The sequence below is a fragment of the Haliotis rufescens genome, unplaced genomic scaffold, assembly GCF_023055435.1.
Source record: "Haliotis rufescens isolate VD_foot unplaced genomic scaffold, xgHalRufe1.0.p SCAF_12, whole genome shotgun sequence".
NCBI lineage: Eukaryota > Metazoa > Mollusca > Gastropoda > Lepetellida > Haliotidae > Haliotis > Haliotis rufescens.
Genome location: NW_025963802.1, coordinates 26,101,436 through 26,115,447, shown reverse-complemented (window position 1 = coordinate 26,115,447; position 14,012 = coordinate 26,101,436). Strand labels below are relative to the sequence as shown.

General features: G+C 40.3%; 2 protein-coding genes across 3 annotated transcripts in view; both read left to right on the top strand.

The window, feature by feature from the left end:
* LOC124115886 (fibronectin type 3 and ankyrin repeat domains protein 1-like) overlaps positions 1–3,912 on the top strand; it is a 135,997-nt gene extending 132,085 nt beyond the window's left edge. For both annotated transcript variants that reach the window (XM_046477049.2, XM_046477057.2), the window contains exon 10: positions 393–3,912. In XM_046477049.2, coding sequence (XP_046333005.1) covers positions 393–446 — 54 coding nt within the window. In that variant the 3' untranslated portion in view covers positions 447–3,912. The remainder of the gene's footprint in view (positions 1–392) is intronic.
* An 8,575-nt stretch (positions 3,913–12,487) lies between these two features.
* LOC124117634 (saposin-like protein 11) lies at positions 12,488–12,940 on the top strand. Its single transcript, XM_046479614.2, has one exon. The coding sequence runs from the start codon at positions 12,488–12,490 to the stop codon at positions 12,938–12,940; it is 453 nt and encodes a 150-aa protein (XP_046335570.2).
* Positions 12,941–14,012: the final 1,072 nt, after the last annotated feature.

The window sequence follows — 14,012 nt, the reverse complement described above, 5'->3', positions numbered from 1 at the left end:
TAGACCATCCTTCTGTTATCAGACATTGTAAGTGATGAAGGATCCTTCTTGATAGACCATCCTTCTCTTATCAGACATTGTAAGTGATGAAGGATCCTTCTTGATAGACCATCCTTCTCTTATCAGACATTGTAAGTGATGAAGGATCCTTCTTGATAGACCATCCTTCTGTTATCAGACATTGTAAGTGATGAAGGATCCTTCTTGATAGACCATCCTTCTCTTATCAGGCATTGTAAGTGATGAAGGATCCTTCTTGATAGACGATCCTTCTCTTATCAGACATTGTAAGTGATGAAAGATCTCCTTGATAGACTTTACTTCTGTTATCCAAGTTTTATCACTTTGCATATGTGCTTAAAAACCTTCATTCATGTATATTTTGGTTACAGAGAATTGTGAAGACTTTGGAAGAACATCTGGAGAAATATGGCAACAAAGCTTAATAGATTTTCAGGGCACAAGGAGCACCCTGATGAAAACCACCCTGTGATGATCCAGCACCTAACATAAGTGCAAATGTATTGAAGACTTTGTATTATGTGTGAATCGTCAAGCAGAGATAACCATGTTGATGGGAAATGTTCCAATGAATCTGTAATCATGCTTGTAATCTGCCCCTTTAATTTACCATGTGTGTACTCAGGCATATGTTCCCAACATGTATTGTTTTGTACACATTGTAGGCTACTTGTCCATATGTTGGTTTGGCTTGTTCTCAGAAATGCTACAGAATCCATAATGTGAATCAAACTTTGGGTTTTCATTGTTAATAGTTTACATATTGAAGACACACATTTTGTATGTGACCCTTCTTGCTCCATCAATTACATTGTAGTTTGCTGAACGAATGTTTTCAAAATGGGAAAGCTATGTTCCTGTTTTATTTGTTGTTATAGTTCTGAAGTTGAGGATGAGGCAAGGATCACGTGTACCTTGTTTTCAAAGGCAGTGTAGATTTTCCATTTGTGTATAAACCACATAATTTGTAGTTGACCTATTTTACTCTTACAAGGCCAGTCCATCATTGTCCATTGTCAAGCCATTCATGTTTCCAACGTCTCCTGAAATGCTTGATGGATGGAGTTGGAGACTTGTGTAAATGGCCCGGTTCAACTGGAAAACTTGAAGGTTATATAAATACCTTATGATGTTCCAAATTTTAAATACATCATTTCCTATATGTACTATCGCCACTGGTTGCCACAATCATCACTCACGAAAATGACAGAATATTAATTGTGTGCCAGGCTTGATTAAGACAATAACAAATGGCCTCAAAGAGCTATCTCTAACTATATCTTATCAAGTAGCTATTACCCAATTAATCTAAACAAGAACACTAGAGCTGAACAGTTTTAAATTAGATAGGTGATGTTTGGGCTGATAACACTGAGTCAGTACTTCTCTGTCTTGTGGAGAAAAGCCCCAAAGCTTGATGTCACCATAGCGTATTGCTACATCCCCCAGGGAGGCAATCAGTATTTCTCTAGCAACATCTTACTGGGATTCTGATATATACATATGAGGGGTGGCTGAAAAGTTCTGAGCCTATCTATGATAGACTGTTGGTGCAGTTGGTTGCTGGTTACTTTTTAACAGAATTCTTATGTCAATGAAGCTGGATCCTACTGGTGTAGAAGGCTCCCTCCTGCTGAAGAAGATTAGTATAAAATTGGCCATTGATGGGCAGACCTTTCGGGAAGTGGTCCACCAGTACCATTCTTTTGGAGTCCCTAAACAACGAAGCCATCACTTTTGTCTTCACTGGAGGAAGAGACATTAGATGTTTCTACTGCTTTGACTGTTGTCTCTGGCTGATTGTGGTGAACCCAAGACTCATACATGGTTACACATCGCTCAACAAGATCAGCTGGGTCTGCTTTAAAACAATGTAAATTCTCACAAGATATGATTACAAGGAGTCAGAAACCTTTGAACCAAGCATGCTGAAACCTTTGTCCAGTTCATTCCTCAGAATGTTCTGTACTCTCTCATGAGAGATGCCCATTGTATTGGCTGTGTGACATGTGTCCGTTGAAGGCCTCACTGATCTTGAATCATGTTCAAGGCTCTCTCTTCCCCTCTTGAACTCCATAACCCACCCCTAACAGTGGGAGAGGAAGGAGCATCCTCCTCCAAAGTTGACATGTATGCATGGATGGCTGTTGGAGTTAGCACTGACATTTTGAGATACTTGATGACAGTGTTGTAGCTTATTTAGTCCATTATCCTCAACAAAGAATACCTAGTCACTTCGATGCCAGCAGACATATGTTGCATAAGTGTGTATTTGGTTCAAAGTCAGCCTGTAAACATGTACATTTTTGTACATAATACTTTCAAACTGTTACAGGGTGTACAATACATCTTGGATGATTAGGTGAGGCCGTGGGGCGGCCTGGTAGTAAAAGTGTCCACTTGTCACTGCAAAGACACATGTATGATTCCCAACATTGGTACAATGTTTTTATCCCATTTTAATATGGATAGTACGTGTTGTAATATTGGTAAAAGCAGTATAAAACCATACTCCCTCACTGGCTTGTCATTAGGCTTGGAACTTTTCAAATACCCCTCATAACCTCCCTGTTAAGTGCTACAAGATAAGCCAATGCATATAGTTTGACATTTGTCGGCTTTCTCATGGCATTATTTCTGAATTACCAAAATGTGGTTCTTTTAAAGAGCCTTACTTTTACATTTGTAGAAATCATAACAAATCAATTGTTATACCTTTTGTATGTACGCTGTTCAAGAGATATTTTCTATTATTTCTTAGTAAAGGTAATACTGAAATACGGAGACTCATTATATACCCAAGATCTACAGATGAGTGTACCACCAGGGGCCTCTTCACATATAGATATTATCAGAGCATGACAGTTTTATGGTTAAACCAAATGTGATATTACTTATTGGCATGATATGAATAACTTCATGATGATTAGATTTCAGTGTTGCTTGACAATGGTCATACCTAATACTGGCACAAGAACTTAATTACTAGATTGTGACTGTTATGAAGATGATCAATATGCTACATATTAGTGTAGGGAAGCAAAGCAATTGTCCATTTGACCACCATATTTCTGTCATTCGGGTTTTATCATACTGATGGAAAACATAGGGACGAGTCATCCCAGACGGCATTTCTGTATTGCAGAGGCAGCTTACTTGCTGCACTTATACTTGACACAAATTATTCACATGGATAACATTTGTTATCACTGGGATGGTTTCAAATCAAACACCATAGAATAATATCTTTTTAAAATATATGGGGACAGTTTTAATAATATTTCAGTCATTGCAGGGCATATTTCATATATTTAGGATGTTCAAAATATATTTACAGGCAGGTTATCAGGCAAATATTTATTTGTTTGGTTTTTCTAAGATAGCACATTATCTTGTTTGTGTATTTAAGGTTTTTATTGAAGGATGTTCTTATCCATTCTTATGTCCATCGCAGAAACTGAACCTGAAACCTGAGTGATGGGATCAACTGGTCCATGGACTTATGTGGTGGTGCTTTTATGATTTGTCATCAATGTTAGTGATGTAGTGTGCAAGCATCTTAGCACCAGGAGGAAAGTACACAGTATTGAAATGACATGTGACAACATGAATTCCTCCATATGACATGTTTCTGAGCACTGTGCAAAATATCTAGAACTGGAATATTGCGTTGGAGTTGCGTCCCTAGTTAGGCATGCCAGAGTCCAGTCATCAAGGGTTTGAAATAGTACTGGGAAAAGTCCAAATCACCTACCCAGGTACCCTCCACCCTATTACCCGACCCTACCCGGGTACCCGATGTAGATATTTAGAGATAGGTACAAACTGTCCGATTTGGAAAAGTTTGACCCTGGCCCTGGCAAAATGTATTTAGATACATGTGTAAAACGATCTGGTCATGCATAAGGTGAAGTTTACTGCATGGAGTTTTATCTTTATTCAAACATATGAAAGACAGAAGGAATGGGTGCATTGTCAGAAAGAAGTGGGAACATTAGTGATTTGTAGTGTAACCATAGATTTTTAGATAATTTTTGTCATTAAACAATAAATCATGTGACTAACCATGGGTCCGGGTAGTCCTGTGGGTACCCAAGTCCTACTCAGGACCGACTCAACCCGAGTACCCGAGTTACCCTCCCAGCCCTAGTTTGAAACCCTGATTATGATGCCTGGTTTGTCAGCACCATACCTGTGTAAAGCAAAATTTGTTTTGTGTGAAAGGTGAAATATGTTTTTGCCATGTGCCATACGAAAATAACGGTCAAGCAACTAAATTTTGCACTATTAGGCATGATGAGCAGACACAATGAGAACATGTTCTGATGATATCAATCATGGAAGTTCTATTTCTACTGGAAACTCCCCACTTCTCTGAGATTTGTCTTTCGACATTCCAACAAACATACTGTAGCACAGAGCTCTACCTTTTCTGAAGCTATTGACATTAATGCCAGAATGTAGTCATATTTATTGTTATCATTCCCACAATTAGTTTACTTTGAAGTGTGGTTTGTGTCTGTCTGCCTTCCACAGATGAATATTGCCAGGATAAGATGGAATGAGACAATTCAACTTTTAATCAAGAAAACCTGGACAGTATATTTACTGATCAATACCAATCACTTATGAGAGGACAGTCTGACCAGAGCTACAATATTAAGGCTGATAGCAATGTGGCTGTTACCTCCTCATATCAACAGTAACTCTGAGGCAGGGGGATTTCAGTGTCCCTATGTTCAGATTGTCATTCCACAGTATGTTCTTAGGGAGAAGACAATGGAGAAGTTTACACATTATGTAAGACATCTTTTATCAAGAACACTGATAACCAAATGATACTTGATCTAGAAAAGAAGTGTGTTTGATGCATGTTGATTCATCCTTGTTTAATAGTGTACCTTCATAGCAAGGAATCCTCCTTCAGTGGGGAGTACACTGGATACACAGTACACTTAATGCCTTGGTCAAGTGCAGTAAGTGTACAACATACAACCCAGCTAAATAGTATTTGGGAAACTAATACCTTCACAGTTCATTCTGTTAGCTGATGTACATGTTGTCACTTTACCAGGTTTTTGATAACATATTGAATTTGTGGTCAACAGTGACTCTAGCTAGAAAGACATTTATTCAGCAATGATGATCATGGGATCTCATTTAGTGAAACCTCAATCATTTCAAGTTGACAGCTGTACACTGTCAGTCCATAATGATCACTTTGTGAGGAGGGAAATTGAAGAACTGATATGTCGAGAGGCCATCACAGGTTGATGAGAAACTGTTATTGATCGTCTCTACGTCTTAAACAGACATTCCAGCACTCAGTTACAGTTCCAGTGCGTTAACTGTCCAGCAGAATTTCACTGCTGGAGGAAGTGTGTACCTGGTCTTAGGAAACCAATAATCTTCTTCAACTCAATATGTTACCTGTACAGCACATTGTCCATCATTATTAAACTGCTACATGAATATCTCTGGGGCAGCGAGGTAAGAAGCAAGGATTGCCACCATTGTTATATGCCTCGCAGATATATTAACTGAATATCGCAGTGGTAGCCATATTGAACTTACACCAAACCGATCTCACAAGGTTGATTTGTGATGGTACACTGTATGTGGCAACTTACAACATTCATTCTGATAATCCATAATTGCAAGTTGGTATTCTATGTATTAGTAGCCTCTGTCATTTTAAGAAGGAAAATGCAGAAAAACACATGGAATGTCATCCCTATACAAATAACTTCACTAATGTCATAAATCGTAATGTGGTCTATCATGTCATGAACAATGAAGGACATTGTAATGTTGTCAACAATGAAGCAATGTCACATGATATTACTTCAGTTGACCAATCAGCATGGAGAACTGCTTACATGCACATATCCCAAATATTGGAAAGTTATTAGGCTTGATCGTTGTACTATTGTTGATGATTTACATGCCTTTGTCCTTTGTTTCATGATCTAGACCTTGTCTAAACTCTTGTCCCATCATGAACAACCATGAATGTCAAGGACATAGGGTATTTTTGTTACGTGTGTGTTTATATGTGTGTATTCTCTGTCGGAAAACCTCCAAGTTGACTATCGGTACATGAAAGTTAACTTTGCTGCAACTCCACACTGACAAGCTCAGTCACGTCAGTAGTCATCACAGGTCTGCAGTATCCTGTTTCCAACTTCTGACTTAGGGCAAACTTCAGGGTTTCTCACAAGGTCATGATCTCGTTAGAGGGTCAGTAGTAATAACACAGAAACTCCAAAAGTATGTACCCGGTATGGGTGGTGGATAAGGTTTGATACATGTCCTCCTCACCAGTATAAGTTATAAGATATTGTGTGGTCTTGCAGGGACCAAGTCACGTGGAAAAAGGTTGCACGTAGTTTGTATTGGGTTTTAGTTACTGTAATTTTTCAAAGTAATGATGTAACGCAAAGGTAAGATACAACATATATAAAGTGGGTCAATCTTCTTAAAGGTCACGCTACGTTTAAAGTTATATGAATCCAAATGTCTTGGACATGCAATATCTGAGAAGTATAAACAAGAGAACCCTGGCTTTCTTAAACCATGAGCAACATTTCTGTTACTTCATAGTGTGCCTTGATTATGGGCTGCCAGACAGAGCTTTCTTTATGTTTGGGAATAGATGGAAGTCTGATGGAGCCAGATTAGGAGAATAAGGTGGATGCTGAAGGAGTTGTGGATTGTGGGCATAGCAGTGGCTGGTTTGTGCACTGGTGCATTGTCCTGATGAAAGAGCACACCTTTTCTCAGCTTCCCACATCTTTTAGTCATCCAATAGCGCAGCATAAGATTCTCTGTTTATTGTGTTTTGTGTTTTGGAAGATCATCCATCATGATAACACCCCCCCCACCCCGGCATCTCAGAACATAGAGGCCATAACCTTTTCAACTTGATGGGTCAATCTTTTCCTTCTTTAGTGGTGGTGATGTCAAATGCTTTTGCTTGTTGTTTGTATACCTGCTGGAGACGGTGAACCCAAGTTTCATCCTTAGTCACAAATCTTTGCAAAACCCTTTTTGAATCAGCTTCAAACAGAGCTAGATCATTACGAGACATGTTGTGTCTGGTGCAGTTTGGATCAGATGTCAGAAGCTTTGGACCGCAAAGAGCTGATACGTTTTCATTGCCAAAGTTTCATTGATAATGGAATGTACTCTCTACTGGAAATGCCTACTGAACTAGCAATAAGATTCACTCGTTGGTAATCACAATATTGTGGATTCTCTGGATCATTTCTGGTTTTGCTGGTGTAAAAGGTCCTCCAGGCCTGGGGCTGCTTAAACTCTGCTGCTCACGCCTTTATCATGTAATAGAAAGGAGTATCCTTCCCCAGTTTTGTCGTCATATCTTCATGGAAATCTTTTGGTGTTAAGCACTTTTTCTGCAAGTTTTTTCTGCATGTTCCTCAAGTTTGTCCATTTTCCAAAGGTCACAGATCTGCTAATTTTACTAAAATGTCACAATGGATAAAACTTGCTTAATCGACTCATAAACCATACCTTTATTATATCCTGTAATGTCCACAACAAAAGATTTCACTGTTCTACATTTCCTTCTATATGAGGCTCAGAAAATATCAGTCAACTCTTGTAATTTTGTCTTTAGGATAATGAGATGTCCTGAGACTTACTTGGAGTGTAGGGTATTTTGAATTCAGATTAAGTGAATTATGGAGCATCTCTTCTTTTTGCTAGCAGACTCTTGCTTGTATTAATATTGAAGATGTTCAATTAGCAACATAGTGTGTGATGAGTAGGTGACAGAGTGAGATGTGTTTGCAGCAGCATCTCCACCAGAACCGACAGTCATCAGTTGGGTCTGGAGTCAAATTTAGTGTTTATCCCTGCCAGTTTATATCCGTCCAGACCTACCTTCCATCCTCTATATTTCATTTTTATTTTTTGTTTATGTGTCATTTGGACCAGGTTGTATTTTAATATTTTACATATAACTGTATGTAGATTGTTATTTTTATAGGTTACATTTGAAACCCACATTTGCAATTTCCTGAGTTGTAAACATCTTGCCAATAAACTGTCAGGAGTTGAAATATTATGTTATGCTTCAGAACATACAAGAAGTCATAGTTTTGCAGTATACTCCAAATACAAGATGCCTCGACACATCTTTTGTATATATTTTGTTTCAGCCATTGTTTTGTTATCAGTTTCTTGAATCTGATTTGGGACAGTGATGACAGGACCAAGGATTTTTGGGTGTATATCTTACAGTTCATATAGTATTTTACTTCCTGATAACAGACAACAGTGTCACAGATACATGCCATTTTCAACACTCATAACTTCATCATTCTAACAAGATTTAAAGTTTCTATACACACCACACATTGTCACATGTATAGATGCATGAAGGCATTAATATCTCAACACTTACATGTATCCAAGAGCATGGGTTGATCTGGGTTAGTTGAAGGATGGAAGTTAAGGACCACAGCAGTCATATGTATTGTTTAGGTTGAATAATGGTCAGGGACCATGTTGATAATCTTGTGACAGAACGCAGCCAAGAACGAGTGACCAATGTTCCCAAGGCTGAGACTGGCTCAGTCACTCTGTTACACCCATGCTTAAAGGTGGGCAGCGATTCTTCAAGACAAAGGACATTAACAATTCCTTGCACTTCGTAAACATTGAAACAATAAGAAAACTATTGACATGGTTTCCACTACGACATATGTATGTTACACCCATACACATCCTCTGTCTGTGGCATCATTCCACAGGATCACATTCTCAAGATTCCTTAGATTCACATTGTCTAATAAATTAGTATTTATACACTCACGGGCAAAAGAAACTGTACCTCAGAAGAAGAAGATATGACATATCACCAGGGTAAGATAAGTTGTCCGATATTCCATCATTCAATAATGCATTCAGTAAATGAAGTCATGGTGTGATGATTGTCACACATTTTTGTTAAAATTGCGTGTGCCCACCACTGGCATAAACACATCATACTCGACGGCAAAAGGAGTACATCATACGTCTATTCATCACGGACAGACAGAAGGATAGTATATTAAAGTCTCACGTAGATACAGTTTAGATGTGTACAGACGGTAATAAATTTTACTCCTATATGAGTTACGAGACACAATCAGATACACATAACATATCATACAGACAATGTGTTAACGAAGTATGTGTATATTACCAATAAGGATAACAGATCGAAAGATTGCAATAATATAGGATATAATTTGTTTTTTGTTGTTTGTTGTATAACGTCGCACTCAGAAATATTCCAGCTGTATGACTGCGGTCTGTAAATAATCGAATCGGGACTAGACAATCCAGTGATTGATATCATGAGCGTTGATGGGATACGATGACATGCATAACCAAGTCAGATCAAGCTATTTGCCTCTTATGACAAGCATGGGTCGCTGAAGACCTATTCTAATCCGGAATTTCACGGTAGATACGATATGAAGCGGGTAGTAAATTGTATACAGGCATAAAAGATATAGGCATATGGATACAATTTATACACATTCAAATTTAAACATATACGTGCTCTTCTCGTAAGTTAAATATACAAACTCTTCTCGTGAGTAAAATATACATGCTCTTCTCGTCAGTAAAATATCATTGCAGCGTTAAAACTGAGTAAAATGATAAATTGCTAAAATGTGACCTAACTACTGCTAATAGATAAATCATTAACACCGTTAATTGTAACTTTGTGAAAAGGGTAGAGTGAAAGTGTTTGTATGTAGGACAGTTAAAATAAACACGGATTTCGTCACTCAACAGACATGTCCTTTTACCAATATTGTTACTGTCAAGTTGATCAACTGATGCCATTGTCTTGATATCGCCTTCCGCTGCCGACTATCGACGGCTACCATCCCATGTCCCCACGTACTGCTCTATCTGAAGTATGTCTGCCGACACACAGAAAGAAGCGCATTGCTCTGTTGTAAATTGGGTTCATCGTGGACTGCTCACGACTTCCTCAGGCAGTCGCTCCATAATCTAGCACAGACCACACAATCGAGTCATAAGGGTTCGTGTATGTCCTGTATTCCATTCCTCCCAGTGACTTGAACTTGGATATCAGAAGGCCCAGTGCCCGTCGAGCAGACTTCGTAGCTGCTTTAGCCATGATAATATATTATGATCTAGTTTTACTCCAACATCCAACCTTTTCATTGCTGTGATGATGTCATTAATGTACACGTTGAAGAGTAAATAGGAAAGAAGACATCCTTGACAAGTAGCTTCTTGCTCTAATTTTACATCCCAAATGATCCCACACATGTCAGACATGTCAATGGATCGGACTGGCCTTGGGTGTGTGTTGCAGGTACGGGAGAACAACTAGGTGAAGTACCCCATCCACGTAGCGTTGTGCCATGAGAAAACTACGAGACTCAGCTTCTGCTGTCCACAGGTACCACTTCAAACCATGACGTTACCGCCGTTGAATGTCACCACCCTCTGAATGAAACCACGTGCGTTGGTTCTCTCTGTCAATAGTTAATAAAAACTATGCCATCCTGAGTGAAGAACTTGAATCGACTTTCGTCAGAAAAAGAGTACCCATTCCCAATTTCTGTTCTGACATTGGCTGACGGTCCGTATCGGCCTCAATCTTTGACGTCGCTGTTGAGGCGTCAAGGCTGTTCCGCGATACAGTCTGACGGCACGAATACCGTGTTTCCCTAGTCTCTTCGGTGCAGTTCTTCGACTGACTGGGTGCCCAAGGGCAGTTGCTGGCGATGACGTCACTGTGACGAATATGTTGCTCAGGTATAAGACGTGTAGATACCGGTCTTCGTTGGGAGTCGTGACGGATGGTCTACCATTCCTGGGCCTGACCAGGGTACGGCATGTATGCCTGTAACGTGTCATCAATTTAGTTGATCGTTATGCGGGTACAACCTAAAATTTTGACACGTGGTCATGCATAGCTCCTAAGTGTATCGTACCTATTGTACTATTTCTGTCTCCTTTCTATAGCCTTGGCATGATCGTTGTGTTTTTACGCTGATTCGGGTGTCACAGAAGACCGCTACACGTTTATACCCCATCTCTCCAAATAACAGCGTGTTGCACATGCATCAATCTTTCACGGTTAAAGTCATTTTGCACGAGATTGCACGAAATATTCGTGTTGGTTGCGTTTAGGTGATTAATTTGCAGCAACTTTTTAACAATATTTTGATTTAATTTACGACAAATTATCATTTAAAGTAAAACAAAACTTAATCTGTACACACTACAACACCCATATGTATCCGTCATCATCCATTCACCATGGCTGGCATAGTGTCAAGCACGACGTCACTGGAATCAGACGTCAAAGTAAAGGATTCACTGGTCGAACGAGAGTCGATTCCTTTTGTTTTGTTTCGGATGGCATAGTTCGTGTTTGGGGCCGCAGGAACACAGCATTTGCTCAAAGAAACATTTTAGAGCATGTTCCATACAGTGGGGACTCATTGATGGTATGGGGATGCATGTCGCATGACTGTAATCTCGAGCTAGTCACAGTGAGACGCTATCTGAATGGACAACGTTACCTCACAGACATCTTAGACAGGATTTTTGTACCACATTTTGATCACCACCCACTCTTAAGTAGGCCAGTCTTTCTGGACGACAACGCTAGGCCACATGCCAATTTCCTACGTCAGGAGGCAATATCAACACTTCCCTGGCCTGTCAGGAGCCCAGATCTTAATCCCATTGAGCATGTTTGGGACATTATCGGTCCCTAAGTGCGTCGGAGGAATTCCCCTCTGCAAAGTCTTGACGAATTGGACCAAGCCCTGCGCCAAGAATGGGACAGAATACCTCGACGTCAAATTGAACGTCTCGTATAGTCAATGAGAAGGGTCCATGATGTTATCCTGGTCGGCGGGGGTTACACCCGATACTGACATTGTGTTCTGGAATTGAAACTTGTTGAGGATTGGGCGCTTTGTATTGCCCTTTACATAAACGTATGGAAAGAGTTCGTTCTTGTGTTTAATTTACTCCATTCATTTTAATTAATGCAGTAAATTGATGCTTGAATACGCACAATTGATGTCGTGGATGGTAACATAGTGGTGCTATGAAAAGTACGGGGTGTTGTAATACTTTATTTATTGAATCTAAACCTCATGGTAGCGCTATATATTCCACCAAAATATCAACACTCTGAGTCGCTTTATTTCTGATAAGATGTTACTTTTACGCTTTGAACCGAAGAAAATCTATTTAGTAGAAGTACAAACAAAAAACGCATTTTCCATGCAGTGCCATGAACAAATCCGAGTCATGTTATAGCCAAACATATCGTTAAGTTTAACTCTCGAGAACTTGTGTTCATTCCAACCTACCTGTATACCTTCATCACGCCTACCTTCATGCATTCCTTTCATACCAACCCTCATAACCTCCCTACCTGTATACCTTCATGCCTACCTTCAACACAACCTACCTGTATACCTTCATCATGCCTACCTTCATGCCTATCTTCATACCTACCCTTTTACCTACCTTCGTGCAAACCTGCCTGTATACCTTCATGCCTATCTTCATGACAACCTTCATACCTACCCTCATACCTGCCTTCATGCCAACCTTCATGCCAACCTACCTGTATACCTTCTTGCCTACGGTCATGCCTACCTTCATACCTATCTTCATGCCTCCATTCATGCCTACTTTCATACCTACCTTCATGCCCAACTCCATGCCTACCTTCATACCTATCTTCATACCCACCTTCATGCCTACCTTCATGCCTACCGTCATACCTACATGTAACCTCATGCCCACCTTCATACCTACCTTCATGCCCACCTTCATACCTATCTTCACGCTTACCTTCATACCTACCTTCATGCCAACCTTCATGCCAACCTAACTGTATACCTTCTTGCCTACGGTCATGCCTACCTTCATACCTATCTTCATGCCTACTTTCATGCCTACCTTCATACCTACCTTCATGCCCACCTCCATGCCTACCTTCATGCCCACCTTCATGCCTACCTTCATGCCTACCTTCATACCTACCTTCATGCCTACCTTCATGCCTACCTTCATACCTATCTTCATGCCTACCTCCATGCCTACCTTCATGCCAAACTATCCTGTATACCTTCATGCCCACCTTTAGCCCACTTTCATGCCTATCTTCATGTCCACCTTCATGCCCACCCTTATGCCTACCTTCATACCTACCTTCATACCTACCTTCATACCTACCTTCATGCCTACCTTCATACCTACCTTCATACCTACCTTCATGCCCACCTTCATGCCTACCTTCATGCCAACCTACCTGTATACCTTCATGCCTATCTTCATGCCAACCATCATACCTATCCTCATGTCTACCTTCATACCTACCCTTATACCCACCTTCATATCTACCTTTATGCCTAACCTGACTGTATACCTTCTTGCCTACCTTCATGCCCACCTTCATGCCTATCTTCATGCCTACCTTCATACCTACCTTCATAGTTACCTTCATACCCATTTTCATGCCTATCTTCATGACAACCTTCATGCCTATCTTCATGCCCACCTTCATGCCTATCTTCATGCCCACCTTCATGCCTACCTTCAGGAAGGGGACATCTGGAGCCTGTCACACAATTCACATGTAACACTCTGTGCTGGAAGGGTCAGGAAGGACACATCTGGAGCCTGTCACACATCAAGTCACATGTAACACTCTGTGCTGGAAGGGCAAGGAAGGAGATATCTGGAGTCTTTCACACATCACGTTACATGTAACACTCTGTGCTGGAAGGGCCAGGAAGGGGACATCTTGAGCCTGTCACACATCAAGTCACATGTAACACTCTGTGCTGGAAGAGCAAGGAAGGAAATATTTGGAGCCTGTCATACATCAAGTCACATGTAACACTCTGTGCTGGAAGGGCAAGGAAGGGGACATCTGGAGCCTGTCACACATCAAGTCACAT

Bases quoted from the DNA above. Each gene is read 5' to 3' on its own strand.
- LOC124117634 (XM_046479614.2), top strand. From the start codon at position 12,488: ATGCCTACCTTCAACACAACCTACCTGTATACCTTCATCATGCCTACC.